The following is a 17183-nucleotide window of genomic DNA, read 5'->3' as shown; positions in this document are numbered from 1 at the left end:
AAGTCATGAGAGAAAACATTCAAAACTTAGTCCAAGTGTTTTCATAGAAATGAAAACACAAGCAGGGATTTAGAGGTGCCAGAGTTGGTTGTTTGTTTCTGTTTTCATAGTTTGAATAAATAGGAGGAGGAAAACAAAATGAAGCAAGTAAACTCAAGTTTAGGTGTTTAAGAAATAGTCACATGACTGAATCCAAAGAGAAGAAAGGTGATAATTAGGGTAAGTGAGAAGGATCTTAAGTAAAAATTATAAGGGATAAGAATTTCTTGGCAACTTGTCAGTTACTAAAGTATTTAGGAAGACATTGTAAAAAAAAAAATAAAGAGAAGTAGAAAAATAAATAATGATAATGATTTATAATATCCTAAAGGGTTCAAACAGAAGGAATAATGTAATAGAGTGACAGGGTTGAATCATTTAATGTGCTTAAACAATTTTCCAAACTACGAGTAAATCTCTTAAGTTTTTGGTTAAATGGAATTCTAGTTTGATTTAAACAGCTGATTCTTATTTTTTCAAAAATAAGTTATATTCCGAACGGAGAGATTTTACTAAAAATTCTGAAGAATTCAGCAATTGTTCACTAGCCCTTAATAATTTAAAACAACTTTGGTAATAAAGGCATCATTGTGAACTGTGCTTTTAAATCCACGCCCAAAGTTATTTAATGGTTAGTATATTTGACCTTAACGCTAACACTTTAACAAATTTACCACTAGGTGGCGAAAAAACCCAAATAGTATCTGTTAACAAAGCTAGTACAAGATCCCAAGTACTTGAACAACTAAAATAGCCACCAGGTGTCATCCAAGAGAGGAAAAAAAAAAAAAAAAAAGACTATTCTCCCCACTCAAATACAAAAATTCAGTTTTAAGCACAACCATCTAAGCTCTATCAGAGGTAAATACCCTGTCCATTAACTGTCTAAATAGTTTGCATATTTATACTCTATATAATTTATACAATGCTCTTGACTCCAAGATACTGCCTTTCAACTAAAACCCAACTAAGTAAAATTTAATTTCTTTAAAAAAAACAACGAAAAAACCAGCAAGACCAATGAATGAGCTCAATGTATTGTGAATCATAGTTTCAACCTATCCAAATACACTGCACAAAAGAACCTAAAACGGCTTAGGCACAGACAGCCAAGAATCTTCCAAAGTGTATTTGGTTATGTATATATACTTCCAGATTCATATTCTTTTTCCCTATATTTCTCTCCTATAAGCAATTTCATTGATTGCAAAAAAATCTAGATAATTATGCTGTTATGCCTTGAATCCCGGTGTGATTTTACAAAAGCACTGAAATTTGTTACCAAAACGTTCACAGTAAAGAGACAAATGTACCTGTCCTTAAGAAAGATGTATAATGAGAATTATGTTAAACAGTCCAAAGCTGAAAATTAAAATTAAAGCTTTACAGAATTAAGCCCTATTTATATAACAAACCATGCTTTTTAAAAAAACATTTTCTGCACTTCACTAACTTCTAACAAAGATTTTTCAACGCTGTTGTAAACATTATGTCAGCTAAAACACTATGTCATGCTGCCTTTTATAAGGTGATACTTTTTTAGGCCGAATCCTATTCTTAATCCTCTGGACACAGGAGTTGTAATCATGTCATACCCTGCAAATCTAGCGGTAGGTGGTGTCTCAAAAAAGGACGTTTTCTTCCTTCTAGGAAGTGGTCAAACCTTGTTTTTCCCTCGTGTAATCAGGCAAAAACTTGATTGTTTTTCGTTGCTATCGAATTAAGAGATGGAAGAGAAAGCAGTTCAGGAGAAAGCAAAATATACTGATGAAACTATACTTGCTTCTCTTCCTTGTTCCTTATAGTATTCTCTTTTAAGGTCTCGACCTGACCTCGACTGGGCTCATTTCCACCGTGCCTACAAAGCACTGGTTTTAAAAAGAAAAAATTCCAAGCCAAGAATGCTCTTGTCTATGAACATTATCTCTTCTCTGGTTTTTATTACATTTTCTTTTGAAATACGTTAGATTATGTTCAACAACCAGCCCTTGCCCAACCGGTTTCTCCCCTTCCCCCATTTCTCTACACACATCACTTTTTCCTCCTCCCATCAGGGCAGTGGTCAAAACACTGCAGTGCCGGGAACGCACGTTTCGGGCCGGTCACTCAGCAATTTATTCTCACTTGGCTTTGCAAACAGCTCCCCACCCAACCTTGTCCCCCAGTTCCCTCCCTCGGCCATTATCTTTCTACTAGACTGTGCTCAGTACGGGACTCCAGCTAGCACATCGAGGGTTTACGGTAGCCTGCCTACCAATAGGAGCCTACAATGAAGAGAAGTCAGGTTCAGCCTCCCGGCAGCCCCAGTGTCTTCTTCCCCTGGCTGTACACCTACTGTACCCGCGAGCGAGCCAGGCGCGGGGTGGGAGGGGGCGCGCAGGGAGGGCGGACAGCAGCCGCGGCGTGCGCATGCGCACTGGGGTTGTTTTTCACAAAGCTGCTCTTAAAGTGAGCTGGCAGCTTCCAGCCGCCCGTCTTTGTAAGGAGACCACTGAGACTAGCAGGATCGCGGAGCAGCAGCCTCTGTGCTGCCCTGACTTTTTAAGAAATCTCAATGAACTATTTGTAAAGAATCACTGATCCTGCCTGCAAGCTCTTTGCACGGCAAAGACATCGATCAGTGTTAAGTGAAGATCACATTTTATATGTGATCTTGACTTTTTTGTCTTACATTATATTTTTTATAGATTTTGTTATAAACATGGTGCTGGGAAAGGTAAAGAGTTTGACAATAAGCTTTGACTGTCTTAATGACAGCAATGTCCCTGTGTATTCTAGTGGGGATACAGTCTCAGGAAGGGTGAATTTAGAAGTTACTGGGGAAATCAGAGTAAAATCTCTTAAAATTCATGCAAGAGGACATGCGAAAGTACGCTGGACCGAATCGAGAAACGCCGGCTCCAATACTGCCTATACACAGAATTACACTGAAGAAGTAGAATATTTCAACCATAAAGACATCTTAATTGGACACGAAAGAGGTAAGTTTTTTACATTAATCAGAAATTATTAGACCTGTTTTCTTTGGCAAAGTACCTTTTCAATTTTCCTGAATTAATATAATCCTACTCCTACCATAACGTATAGCTGTTTGATAAAGGTTGGAAAGGTGGAAGATTTGAATTCTCCTTGACATTCATCGTGTGTTAAGCCGTAATGCATGCAGGCATCTGCAAAGTGACTGCAAACTGCACTTATTCCACTACCTCTATACCCGGCTTGGTCTGTGCCATACACACTTGCAATCCATTTCCACCTTACGTATAAATTCTGCTTATATGCGATTCAGTAATTTTACTAATATGTTTTCTAATGAATTGCTAAAAGCTGCAATCCAATATTAGGTTTTTCCCTTGTACTCTGCAACCTTAGATCTTAAAAACTAAGCTTCAGTGAAGAAATGGAGTAACATTTTTAAGTGGGTTAATAGGTGTATTTCATTTTTAATATTGACACGCAAAAGACTTAAGAGAATTGACCGTTGTTCTTTGATAATGGGTTTCTGTGGTTTATTTTGACATATGGTATCAACACCCCACGTGTTTTTTCCTATTCTTTCCAGTTCCTTTAGAAATTTACATCAAGCATTCTCTATTTTAAAGGACAGCACCTATCATTATGATATGTTTAAAGTCCGTTTTAGAAGCCATTTAGGGTCAGAAATTTTCTTTTCCAAGCATCATGCCTAACTTTGGAACGTGCATTCAATGAAACCCGTGCCAGTCAAATGGAATTGAAAAGTATTCGGCTCGTTGGATATGATTTTTGGTTAGAAACTGGAGATGAAGGGTTGTCAAAGGGAGAAGGGGTCCTGAGATTTCAAATCTATTGTTTAAATGGTTACATTGTGGAAATATAGCAGACTCTAAGCTTGTTTTTCTAAGTTTCCACCCTTTGTTAGAAGCGGTTCAATCCTGTTTCGGACCAGTTCTGGGGGGTGGTGAGGAGGGGCGCTTGTTCTGCTCTCAGCAGATTGGTTACACGCGTCAGGTGGTGGCGATGACTTAATTCCTAGCCCAAGAAGAACATAGTGTTAAAACTGGTTATGTAATTTTGTCCTTCTCCTTTTTAATGCAGTATTTAACTCGAATGTTGATGATTTTTCAGAGTAGAGCACATTTTTACCTCCATTTTTAATTAAAAAATACACATCCACGAGGAAGTGCTAATTGAACTAAGGCAAGTGTAGAAACGTAGGGTGCTTTGAGTTACAGCATGAATGCATTATTTTTAAAATATTAAGATGAAATCAATCTTTAGTTGGATTTTCAGTTACACATAGGTAATTTGCATCCTGAAATAATTTTTAGTTAACCTCTCTAAGCAGTGACAGTGATAAGAAATGCAACTGCCTAATGACAGTCCTGGTATTTGTTGAACAGGACACACAAGTTTGTATTTGATCCTTTCTGGACTGGCAGCTTTTTATAAGATGAGTGAGAAGAAACAAAGGTTTTTAAGGAGTTGAGGTTTGCAGTGGGGTAAAAGTAGAATAACGACTTATGGGGACAATTTCATTAATTGCGCCACGATTTCATAGTAAAGAACACTATGTGCCCCGCACCCCCACGAGACACCCCTCAACCCCTGCAAGCTATAACGAGCTTCGCTTGGAATAGTTTCAATGACTTAAAACTGGGACCTCTCAAACTAGCCTGGTAACTGAGACCCCGCCCCGGGCGGCCGGCGATAGGCGGAGCCGGTTTTGTTAGCCTGTTGCTAAGGCGATGCCAGGCTCTGATTGGATTGGGCGCGAGCGGGTGGGGAGAGTGGGCTCGCCGGCTGGGGCGAGGCTTGGAACCGGCGTGCGCCGGTAAAGGTCTCTCCTGAGCTGCGGCCCCCGCCCCTACTCGCATCCCTGCCCCGGCTTCTGGAGGCGCGCGGGGCTCGTATCACATACCGTTGTTGCCCCTCACCTGGGCCCGCTTGCAGCCCCGAAAAGAGCGACTACAGGTTCCAACAGAGTGGAGAGGAGAAGCTTCCGCCGGCATTACAGGTGCCGGATGGCCCTGGGCGCAACTTTTTAGCTGCCAGTTTCATTCACGGAGAAATTGGGTGGGCAGGGTTAGCAGGACCCCATTTTCCACGTTTTCGGGTGTAAGTTGTCAGGCAGCTTCTGTAAACGCTTGTCTTCTTCTTAGCTGAAACAGCGTGTTTCCCTTTCTATGCAGTCACCAGACTGGCTACCTTGATGTGACCCGAGTGGGGAGAGAGCGCCAAGACTGGCCGGGACGGGGAAGGAAAAGTGACATTAACATTGAAAGCGGGGTGAGGTGGGGGCTTCGGCGAGTATTCCTTGCCCACTTGTCATTGTTTCTTTGGGGCTTTTGCACCCCGCGTACCGTTCCCCGCCGCCGTCGCCGCAACTGTAAAGGTGTCAGGGTGGCCCGAGCCAGATCGAACCGGTCACCGGCCGGGGCGTGTAAAGCGGAAGCGCTGCAGCGTGCTCGCCCCGCCCCACGTCAGCAGGCTAGGCTGCGCGGCCGCGAGCGCGAGCGCCGTGCGACATATGCCGTATGTATAGCTGGGCGCGCGGGCGGCAGCGGCGGCGCGCGGGCGGGCCGGCTGGGATCTGCTCGCGCCGGTTTAGGCCGGTCCTCTCCTGCTCCGGTCTAGTTCTTGATTGACAGCCCGGCACTTGTTTACCACGGCGCGGCCGCCGCCGCTCGCCTCGATGAGACTGCTGAGCTGGCACAAAAAAGGGAGCGAGACGGGAAGAAAGGGAGAGGGAGACAAACTTTGGGCGCCGTCGGGGGGAGTGATTTTAAATGGCCCCCAGCTCGTCAGCGGGATTTCCGTGCTGAAATACCGTAGAGAGGATTTGCACGCGGGGAGAAGAAAATACTACTGAGATAGAAGGGAGTCTTGGTGATTTTTTTTGAATACAAGTTTCCACATATAGGCGCGTTTTTCCTTTTCTCCTGTGGTGGAAGGGAAGCATCACGATTTTTGTGTGAATTCATTACTTTGGTGAGGGAAAGTTAAATGATAATACCCGTTTCTCTTAGTCTCCTGGTTAATGATAAAGGTTTCTACACCGAGAAAACTGCGCTAGTAGACGTTTATGTAATTAAATTACCCGGTCGGAACGCTTTAGAAAATCATTTTAAGAATCCAGAACACCCTCCCACATTTCGTTATATTTGTTTTGGAGACGTTTTGGAGATAAACCTATTTGAGCAAAAGAAATTGGTTGTAAAATAAAGTCATCCCGTTTTTTCTAGCAATGGGAAACAAACCTAGTCTTCATTTTTCAAGGATGTGTGACAGTTGTTTCCCATTAAGCAGGCACCTTTTAAATCTAAGGTATATTTTATATATATGCGAATTTTTAGCTGTTGCTAGGACAGACTGAGATTGTCATAATTTTAGGTTCAATAAGAATTTTTATTTTTAGCTATGAAACTGACATTAAAATCACTGTTCCTTTTTTTTTTTAACTCCAACATCTATTTGACAGAGTTTTCTAATGGTTTTAGAGCTTTAACATTCACATCTTCTGCATCAAAACTGACATATTTTAAAAGGCTTACATGAACAGTTTTCATTTTATATATAGTCTATTTAAGTAAGTGGATGAAGAGAAAGGTAACATCTTAGTATGAGATTTGAAATCTGGATCTTTTGTTGAGCCTGTATTGTCACACATAGATGCTTTACAGTTTAGGTTGTTTTCCATTGAAAAACCAACTATGGGGTATAAGTATTAATTATCCCCATTCTACAGATGAAGCAACTGAAGACAGGACTTTTGTTTTACCCAGAGGAAGTGATGAAGTTGGAATTAGAACTCAGATCTCTCACACTCTAAAGTTTGTGGCCTTAATTACTATGTGAGCATCTTTAAAGTTCTGCCACCAGGAAGAGAGTGTAAAGGTTTAACAAGTTTTTTGTTTTCTTTTTCTGTTTGTTTTAGATGATGATAATTCCGAAGAAGGCTTCAACACTATTCATTCAGGAAGGCATGAATATGCGTTCAGCTTCGAGCTTCCACAGACGTAAGTATTTTGTAACAGGCATTTTTCATAAACATCCATTCTTTTCAAATGAAACATTCTAAATTTAAATATTTTTAGTTTAAAAAAAAAAACCCTTTTCATTACTGAAACTTGCTAGAGGAAAACATATACTCAGAAAAGAAGCTATTTTTTTAATCTAGAGTGGCAATATTATAGAAAGCAAAGCTCAATTCTTAGTATGCTGTCTCAAGTTTTATATGGTTTTTAAAACTTGAATAGTATTTCATTTAAAGTGAGTGAATTGGAAGGTGCCAGTAAAATAGTAAGCATTTAATACTTAGTTTATCATCAGCATTAGCAGAAAAGGTAGAACATAACAAGTCTCTCATTTAGTAGTTTATAAAAATTCAGTGATCATTTTTTCTACTGATGCTACCCAACAGCAGTAAGCTAAGAAAGTCAAAATAATTAAGAATATCCTCACTTTAGAAGTGATGTGTTTTTTCTGTTATGAATTCATTAGCTTCTGTGCAAAGAGCTATTGAGAAGGTCACTCGAGATATTATGACCTGTACTTAAAAGGAAACATCCATCAGAGATACCTTAATATAAGGCTTGGAATCTAGTATGAAAGGAAGAAGGAAAGTAGTATATTCTTTTTTTTTTTCTTTTTTGCGGTACGCGGGCCTCTCACCGTTGTGGCCTCTCCCGTTGCGGAGCACAGGCTCCGGACGTGCAGGCTCAGCGGCCATGGCTCATGGGCCCAGCCGCTCCACGGCATGTGGGATCCTACCGGACCGGGGCACGAACCTGTGTCCCCTGCATCGGCAGGCGGACTCTCAACCACTGCACCACCAGGGAAGCCCGTGTGTATTGTTAATGTAATAATAAATCATTAAAGGAAATTATACAAAGAGTAATTTTTGAAAAAAATGCTTTAACAGATATTAAAACATGCAAAGTGGCACTTGTACTGTTTGCTCTGAAAGGTAAACTTGCATTACATAAGAACGTCAAGTGCCAAATGTACATAATTCTGTATTTTTTTAAATTCTAGTACTTGTTATATATGGATAGAGTTCATAAAGGGTATTTTTCAGAGTATCCTGTGTATCATATTGCTTAAGAACATGATTTTTAATACAATGCCCTAATTACTTTCTGAGAGAAATATTTTAAGTCTGAATACAATAGGAATAATACATTTGGGCCTGAATATTTTCAAAGCATGGAAGTGATTTAATATATTTTTTAAGAATTCTATCTATAAACCCGTCATTTAAAGTAAACTCTAGAAGACTAGCATAGATCCTGCGTTTTATTTCTCTGCTATACAAGTTAATGCAGAAGTCTAAAATACAAAACAAAAACACCACTACTCCTCATAAAAAGCTAGCACTCAACCTTGTAAATAAATGAACCTTGTGCATTTTTCTAATAAAACTATGAAAAAGAGACTAAATTCACTAAAATATAATCTTCCACAAGTAATAAAATCTGGGAGAGTTGAAAAAGAATTATGATTCTCTTGATACAGGTCAACAGAAAAAATTCTTTTTCTTTTTAAGTCTATAGTATAGTTAGCATGGCCAAAAAGAGTTAGAACATAAGTAAACTGGGAAATGTAAAAGCATTTTTTTAGAGCTTCAGTGGATTTAATGAAATGTGAAAAACTTTTGAAACTATAACGACTATTCCAGGCCTTTTCTAAATCTTAGTTAGTTACTATAATAAGAGATAATAATAATTCTTAGTTAATGAAAAATGGAGCGCCATAGGGAGTCGTTTGGTCTGAGTGTTTAACCAGTGTCCAGAATATCTCAATAGAAATAGTTAAACCATTCTTAACTTTATTTTTAAACTAAAGTCTTGACCTTTTCAAGAATTGTTCATTTCCAGACTTTCGTAATTTTGCCACCAGCATTAAAAGTAGCTTCTTCTTAGTTTAAAGAGAGTGTATTCTTCTGGCTTTTTTAACCAAATTTCTGTAATATTTAACAACTTTGTGTTATTATTTGGAAACAGAAGGTTTTTTCCCCAGTGACTTATCCCTTTGGAAATATAAATTATGCCTTTGATAACTCATTCATGTATAAACTTACAATATATTAACACTTCTATGATGAGCTACTGTATAAATATTAAAAAGAGGTGTAAGATTAATATATTGACCTTTATATTCTGCACAGACCACTTGCTACCTCATTCGAAGGCCGACATGGCAGTGTGCGCTATTGGGTGAAAGCCGAATTGCACAGGCCTTGGCTTCTACCAGTAAAATTAAAGAAGGAATTTACAGTCTTTGAGCATATAGATATCAACACTCCTTCATTACTGGTAAGAATTAACTGAATTCTTCATTTTTTGTTTTTGGCATATAAATATTAAAGAATAATCACCTAAACTACATACACATTCTTTATAATTTTTAAATAGTAACTTCATTTTTGAATTACATAAATACCACTTTCAAAAAAAATAGTTAAGAGCACACAAATTAATGCAGGATATGCTCACATTTTCTGATACTGTAATAACTTTAAGTAAATTTTTAAAGTAAGACCAGTATTTGGTATGAAATATCTTCCTCAGAAGGTAACAGCAATAACAAAAGAATAGATCTGTTCCCTAAATAATTTTAGTGGAAAAAGAACAGTAGTATCAATTATTATTATAACAATATCACTTAACTTGAAAATATCATAATCTAAAATTTGTATTATTTATTGCATTATTCCAATATAGGGATAGTTGTCAAATGATGGGGAGATAATTATTTTCATGAAAAAACTTAAATTCTATTTTAAAGGAAATCTTTTTTAATTGTATTTTTTCACAAGATTCAAATTTGATTTCAAAAACTTTACTTGGTTTAAACAAATAATAACATCTTTAAGCAAGTAAAATTAATCTTAAAAATGAGCAGTTTTCTTTTTTTATGTATTGAGTTTTACAGTCTCAGAGAAGGATGTTATCATTTGGGATTATAACCAAGCTGCTTTCCAAACTGCTTTTTTTTTTTTTTTTTTTTAAAGGCAGTTTAAATGGAATGTGGAAAGGGTTTTTTTTTTTTTTTCTGTTTGTTTTTTTGGTTGTTTTTTAATTATTGTGTATGTAAATAGCCTGGGCTAAAACTATGTTTATGAAATATGGTGTTCAACCCTGTACCCTTTTTTCTTTAATTGAATGGAAACTTGTATAAAGACAAAAATACTAATATAAATCAGAAGCCCATTGGTTAGTGGAAAAGTATATTTGGATACTGAAAAGAAAACAACACTACTTTAAATGTTAAATTCTTCAAGAATTTAAGATTGTATTTTAAAACATTCTATTACTGTCTCAATTCATACATTGATCATTTTCTATAAATTTATTTCTTACAGTCACCCCAAGCAGGCACAAAAGAAAAGACTCTCTGTTGCTGGTTCTGTACCTCAGGCCCAATATCCTTAAGTGCCAAAATTGAAAGGAAGGGCTATACGCCAGGTATGTATGAGGTGCATTCCCACAAAAAATGATCTTTCTTCACTTAGCTCTTGTGTATAAATTTACATTATTTCTACTAAATGCAGACATGATACAGTATTCTTTGGTAAAATATCATAAATTGTGCTTATCCAGTTTCCTTTTATAAATTGGAATGTAGTCTTCTTTTTTAAATTGCTACTGTAAATGTGTTTATTTTTATAACTATAAGTTATTTGCCACTCTTAGGATAGCTTTTTATCCCTGTAGTTCATTGAACTTTCAGACTTTAGCCTGAGAGTCTACATTTGTTTTGGGGTTGGTTGGTTGGTTGGTTTTTAACAGTAGATATATTTTTTTTTTCCTGTAGGTGAATCAATTCAGATATTTGCTGAGATTGAGAACTGCTCCTCCCGAATGGTGGTGCCAAAGGCAGCCATTTACCAAACACAGGCCTTCTATGCCAAAGGGAAAATGAAGGAAGTCAAACAGCTCGTGGCTAACTTGCGTGGGGAATCCTTATCATCTGGAAAGACAGAGACGTGGAATGGCAAGTTGCTGAAAATTCCACCAGTTTCTCCCTCTATCCTCGACTGTAGTATAATCCGTGTGGAATATTCACTAATGGTATGTATAGATTTAAGGGTTTGGGGTGGGTTTTTTTTAGGTTTTAAAGTCGTAAGGGTATCATTTTGTCTTACCCAGGATTTGATTTTTTTTATTCCATGTGTGATATATATAATTATATGTAATTCTTTATATAGTTTGGAATATAATTACTAATTTTACCTGAGGTAATGTACACGATGGAGAAACTTTTCAAGTATATCATATGTATATAAGTTAAAAAATGAAGTAAATGAGAGCCTCAAATAACATTAGATTGGGTTTTTCATTTTTTTAGAGGAAATAGTACTTGGCATTCTAAACCTAACATCTCCTTTCATTGTTTAGGTATACGTGGATATTCCTGGAGCTATGGATTTATTTCTTAACTTGCCACTTGTCATTGGTACCATTCCTCTACATCCATTTGGTAGCAGAACCTCAAGTGTAAGCAGTCAGTGTAGCATGAATATGAACTGGCTTGGTTTATCCCTACCTGAAAGACCTGAAGGTAATAATTTGATAATGCATATCTAAGCTTAATCTATTATTTTCAAGAACATAATTTTGCTTCGATATTTTATGATTAAAGTTTGTCTATACTTGAAAAGAGTAGATGTGCCCCTAATGTTAGGTTTAAAATGTATATCCCCCTAGTTTTGATCACAAGACAGATTATTATTATGTTACTTGACAGTCCTTTTTAATACCTTCTATTCTGTGTATTTTGACATGCATAAGAACGTGCTGTTCGAATTGCGTGTATCTTTTTCCTTCAGCACCACCCAGCTATGCAGAAGTGGTAACAGAGGAACAAAGGCGGAATAATCTTGCACCAGTGAGTGCTTGTGATGACTTTGAGAGAGCGCTTCAGGGACCACTGTTTGCATATATTCAGGAGTTTCGTTTCTTGCCTCCACCTCTTTATTCAGAGGTAAGCATCAAACCCTCAAGTACAAAATGGGCTGTGACTCTCTTAGTAAACAGTATTGCAAACTTTTTAAAAACACAGCTAGGTTTTGATTATCATAAGAGAAAAATAAATAATTTTGAACAACAGATTAAAAGTTAGATCATAAAGTTGTCACTATTTACTAAGTTTGACCCAGAGGTAGGACTGGTCTCTTATATTATTGGGGAAATAAAGATAATGATCTAACCTCATACTTCCAAAATGCCAGTTAAAGGAATAAATCATCTTTTAAAGCATCTATAGAACTGGCATTTTACGGTCATTGATTAAATAGCTAGAATTTATCTTATCATCCTTTTCCAATTTAATTTTCATATTTTAATATTCTCAGTCATAAGGGAAAATAACATATGTAATAACATCTTAAACAGCATTCCTGCACTCTTAGATTATTTTTATTCATCTCAAGTAACTAAGCACTTATAAGAATAAAACATGGCCCTTGGGAGAAGCGTACAGACTGGTGAGAAAAACAAACTTAGAAGCAAAATATTACCTAACAATGTAATAGTAATGCACAGTTCATTTGAGGAGCAGCTTGCTGGGTCTTGAGAATCAGGAGGGGCTTCCCTAAGAAGGTGATTGTTAAACTGATTCTTGAAGAGTAAGTATTCTCAAAATGTAGAATGTTCCAGGCAGGAAGAAAAATATGTGCAAAGGAAAGGAGGTAGGGAGCAATCCAGCAATGTCGGGATACTTCAGAATATATATATGCATAATAATACATTGTAGGGACTTTAGAGTTGGCCTTGATACCAATGTTAATACCAAATGATTTTGTAAATCACTAGCATCAGCTTTTTCTTTTTGGTTGCTGTAGTTTAGATAGTTACTTTACAGTGAAATATTACTCCCAAGAAAGACATAAAAGGATTGTTTCACTCTTCAACGAATTGCTTTTATTTTTTTTCCCCTTAATACCATGACTAGAAGAGTTAATTTTCCTTTGGATATGATTAATATGAAATCCACTTTATTCATTTATTATAGGATGTTCAGAATCTGTTCTGTTCTCTGCAGATTCTTGATTGGACATAATTTTTCTATCCCACTATTTCAATTCATAAAATTATTAGATGCTAAAAATGTCCTCCCACTTTTTAGAAACATTGTCACTACATTTTTATTCTGACATTTCTGTCTTGCTTATTAAGTCCCTCATTTGTGATTTGATCTGACAGGCATTTTAAAAGAATGGCAATCTAAGTATCCACTTTTAAGCAATTTGTCATAAAATCTACCTCCTTCTTTTAAAATGAACTAAAGATAATTAAGAGAATTCAAAACTTTTAAAACCCTATATTGTGTGATTTAATTATTTTACATCTAGCCACATAGAGGGGGGAAAGTATTGTAAATGGGTCTTGTCCAAATCAGTAAAAGAAATGTATTAAACCCAACAATTTGCCTTCCTGTGCCCATTCTCTTTGTACCTGAGAAGCAACTGAAATATGTTCACTTTTATTAAGTGTATGTGCATATGAAAGTCACTACAGAAAGAGGCAAGGTGGGAAGCCTCTAGAGCATTTTGGGTTCACCATTCCTATTTCGATATTTACACTGTATTCCTAGGCCCTCCCTAGGGCTTTACACCCATGAGTTATTACCTCTCGTAAGCACCAAGAACTTTGTTTACACAACTACATTCTTCCCAAAGCTCGGGAAAAGATGAGTTGACTTTTTTGTAACAGGATGAAATGGATACTTTACAGAAGAAAATCACTGCTATGAAAATGTTGGCCAATTGTGTATTTGAGTCTTAAGTATGACTAAGTGCTGAGTAAAACTCCATTCTCTGATAGAATGTTACCTTTACCTTTTGTCAAATAAAACTATTCCAGCATACCTTTCTAAATTTAATTGTTAATCTAGTAATTGAATAGCAAGTACTTTATAGATGATACTAATACCCTTTCTTCCCCATACAAACTCTGTACTTTCTGATTACATTTCTCAACCAGTACTCAAAATATTAGCGTATTTGCCGCATTCTTACTAAACCTTATCAATTAACTTTGGTTTGGGTTTTTTTTTCTCTTTTCTTTCTAGATTGATCCAAATCCTGATCAGTCAGCAGATGATAGACCATCCTGCCCGTCTCGTTGAAGGAATACTTGATTAAATCAAGTTGATGTGGGTTCCGAACTGTATCTCTTCCCTTCCCGGCTGAGGACAGAGAAGTATCTTGGAGACACGTTTTCAGAGGAAGTGGAATTGCTTTTGCCCAGAAAAATGGCGAATACATGAAACAACCAGTGATCATGCTTTAGAAGCCTACAGCAACGTTCTGGGACTGCTCCAACATGCTTGAAGATCTAAGCTTTTTTCCTTTAAAACTGGCACATACTAAGAGCAGTCTTCTTAGCCTATGGTCATACGTGTCAAGACACCACGTTGTAAAGAGGGATGATTTCCTTCTTTTGATTTGAAAATTTGCACATGCTCAATGCTTACATTGTGCGGTTCCATGTCACTACAGCTTTTTTTTTTTCCATTTATGCCAGACTCTTGATACTCTTTTAAAACTTGTTTGCAGTGAGCACAACAAGGAACAAAAGAAAGCTTTGAAAAAAACTTTAACATGAAAAAAACGCACTGACATTTTTTTTTTTTTTTAATTTAATATAGCCTGGACTTTACCTGCGTATGCACATGCTCAGAATTGTCCTACTAGGCTGACCATGTATCACCTCTTCAGCTTGGATCCTATTGTGGATTTATTTACAAACATCAAATGCCTTCAAGCCAATCCTTCTTGCTGTATGTTTTGCAGCCTACTGTAGTAGATACGCAACAGATATGTGGGAAAAGAGATAAGAGGAGGAAGCTAATAAGAGACTGTCAAGATTGTATACCTTCTTGGTTTCTTTTAAGAATTTGTTGCCTTTCTACTATTACAGCAAAGCAGCATTTTGTTACTGACTGCCTAAAATCACTTAATCTCAGGTGAACGCATCACTTGCCAAACTGTTGGAATGCTATTTGTGTTTTGTTGCACTGTTGAGTTTTTTTGTTTGTTTGTTTGGTTGGCTTTTTGGAGAGGGAAATTTGGAAAAGGGACATACACAAAAGTGATAACCCACCCGCATTGCCTTTTTATCATTACATATGAGAAGAAACTAGCAGAGCTAAGAATGGAGTAAAGAGAGGCAGTATGGCAGGCACCAGCAAAGAGTTAAGGGCTGTTGCTCTTTAAAATTATTGTTATTTTTTATTATTATTTTAAAAGTATGGAAGTTTTCCAGTCACTGGAAAGGAGGAGAAAGTGCATTTATTTTTATACAGAGTTACGTAATTACCTCCAAAACACATATGTTGGAAATCGTTTTTGCTGGTGCAGAGTATTTTCATGAGCAGGAATATATATGTTCAGATTATGATTAGAGAGCTCAATTTATACATTTCCTATCCTGCTCAAGCTTGACAGAGCTTGAAAACCCAAGTTTATTCTAAAAGTGTATAACTTCAAAATTACAAATACTAGAATATGTGCTGGAATAATAACTTTTATATTTTTGTGGTTCTTTTAATGAAAGTATTTTCTTCCATTACCTAAAGAAGATTTTGCTAAGCATGAGAAATCATTCACTTTGAGTATATATAGTTATGAAGAACGATCACATCAGTAAATTATAGCTTATATTAAAGATAATTTACAGTTGGCTCATAAATATACCAGCATTCATGAAGACACTTATAACTGCATTTTCCAAGGTACCAAGTTGTACTGATTGTCTTATTCTAGAAGGAATTCAGCTCTGATGTATCTTAATGAAAATCAGCATCTCTGGTGTTGCAACATATGCGTGAAATGGGTCTTAACATCTATCCTGCCATCTAATCCCACAGTTAATAAAGTGGCTGAAAATAATAGTAACTCTGGCTTGGTGCTTGACCTGGTTAAATACTGTCTTAAAGCTTCATACAAAACAAATAGGCTTTTCCATAAGTGGCCTTTAAGAAAACATGGAAGACAATTCATGTTTGAAAAATGCTGACAGGGTGAAGAAAGCCCATGTAAAAATGAATCGCGTTTTAAGTGATTCGGTTAAAGGGTTTGGGCTCCCATAGCAAACTAATACTAGATAATAAGGAAATGGGGGTGAAATATTTTTTTATTGTTGTTAAATCATTTTGTGAATGTCCCCCTCAAAAGAAGCTAATGGAATATTTGGCATAAAGGGCATTTGGTGGTTTTATTTTTGTTGGGGCGGGGGGTGGGGGGATTGTCAGAAAATCCCTTTTCTTATGTCTAACTGACTAGGGAACAATTATTGATATGCATAGCATTGGAATACTTATCACCATATACTCTTTTAAATAACACATGAGGAAAGAATGACCAATATTCTGATAATTGGCACTGGGTTACAAAACGTGATAAAGTTTCAAATATATAAAACTTTATCAAAGTTTTATTTTCCCCATTAAAGTATTCCTTTACTTTCTTACTTAGAGGCATTACTCCTTTCTAAATATTGGTCAATTCTTGATATAAGATGTGAGGTTCACAGGTGTATTCCAGTATTCAAGATAGATTCCTGATTTTTCAATTAGGAAAAGTAAAATCCAAAACGTTAGCAAAACGAAGTGCAATATTAAATGTTTGCTTTATAGATTATATTCTGTGGCTGTTTGTAATTTCTCTCTTTTTTTCTTTTTTATTTGGTGCTGAATATGTCCTTGTAGGCTGTTTTAAGAAAACAATATGTGGGAAATGATTTAATTTTTCCTATTGCTCTTCCTTGTGGAAAATAAAAGTGTTTTCGGTTTTTTTCCTTTTTGTAAACTTGTTTGGAGATTTATTTGAATCTGATCATATCAGTAACTCATCATACGTGCAAACACAATTAAGACTACAATTAGGGAGTTCCCTGGTAGTCTAGTGGTTAGGATTCAGTGCTTTCACTGCCATGGCCTGGGTTCAATTCCTGGTTAGGGAACTGAGATCCCGCAAGCCACACAGCATGACCAAAAATTTTAAAAAAATAAAATGAAGACTACAATTAAACTCTTAAGCCATTCTGGGTAAGAATTGTTTCTAGCTCTCTGCTAAAGAAAATTACTGAGGCTTACAGGAATTTTTAGTACAAATTATCGTTTTACTTAATGATTCATTAAGCTATGAATTTTTTTAA

General features: G+C 36.5%; 1 protein-coding gene across 4 annotated transcripts; it reads left to right on the top strand.

The window, feature by feature from the left end:
- The first annotated feature begins 2456 nt into the window (after positions 1-2456).
- On the top strand, positions 2457-16832 carry ARRDC3 (arrestin domain containing 3). 4 transcript variants are annotated; one of them, XM_029217964.1, is made up of 8 exons: positions 2513-3020; positions 6956-7037; positions 9188-9335; positions 10385-10487; positions 10837-11093; positions 11421-11583; positions 11852-12006; positions 14095-16832. In XM_029217964.1, exons 1-8 carry the CDS (start codon positions 2741-2743, stop codon positions 14149-14151), a joined length of 1245 nt encoding a protein of 414 aa, XP_029073797.1. In that variant the 5' UTR covers positions 2513-2740; the 3' UTR covers positions 14152-16832. The 4 variants fall into 4 exon arrangements, with proteins under 4 accessions (XP_029073799.1, XP_029073797.1, XP_029073796.1 ...); XM_029217965.1 differs by lacking the exon at positions 2513-3020 and adding an exon at positions 6536-6851; XM_029217966.1 differs by lacking the exon at positions 9188-9335 and having other exon boundaries at positions 2457-3020.
- The last annotated feature ends 351 nt before the right edge of the window (positions 16833-17183 follow it).

The sequence above is a fragment of the Monodon monoceros genome, unplaced genomic scaffold, assembly GCF_005190385.1.
Source record: "Monodon monoceros isolate NGI ecotype Baffin Bay Population unplaced genomic scaffold, NGI_Narwhal_1 Super_Scaffold_12, whole genome shotgun sequence".
Taxonomy (NCBI): Eukaryota; Metazoa; Chordata; class Mammalia; order Artiodactyla; family Monodontidae; genus Monodon; species Monodon monoceros.
Note: the sequence above shows the minus strand (reverse complement) of the source record. Positions and strands in the feature narration are given on the sequence as shown.

Coding starts and splice junctions, on each gene's coding strand:
- ARRDC3 (XM_029217963.1), top strand. CDS start 2,741: ATGGTGCTGGGAAAGGTAAAGAGTTTGACAATAAGCTTTGACTGTCTT. Junction 3,021..6,955: donor CTTAATTGGACACGAAAGAG/GTAAGTTTTTTA, acceptor TGTTTGTTTTAG/ATGATGATAATTCCGAAGAA. Junction 9,336..10,384: donor TCAACACTCCTTCATTACTG/GTAAGAATTAAC, acceptor TATTTCTTACAG/TCACCCCAAGCAGGCACAAA.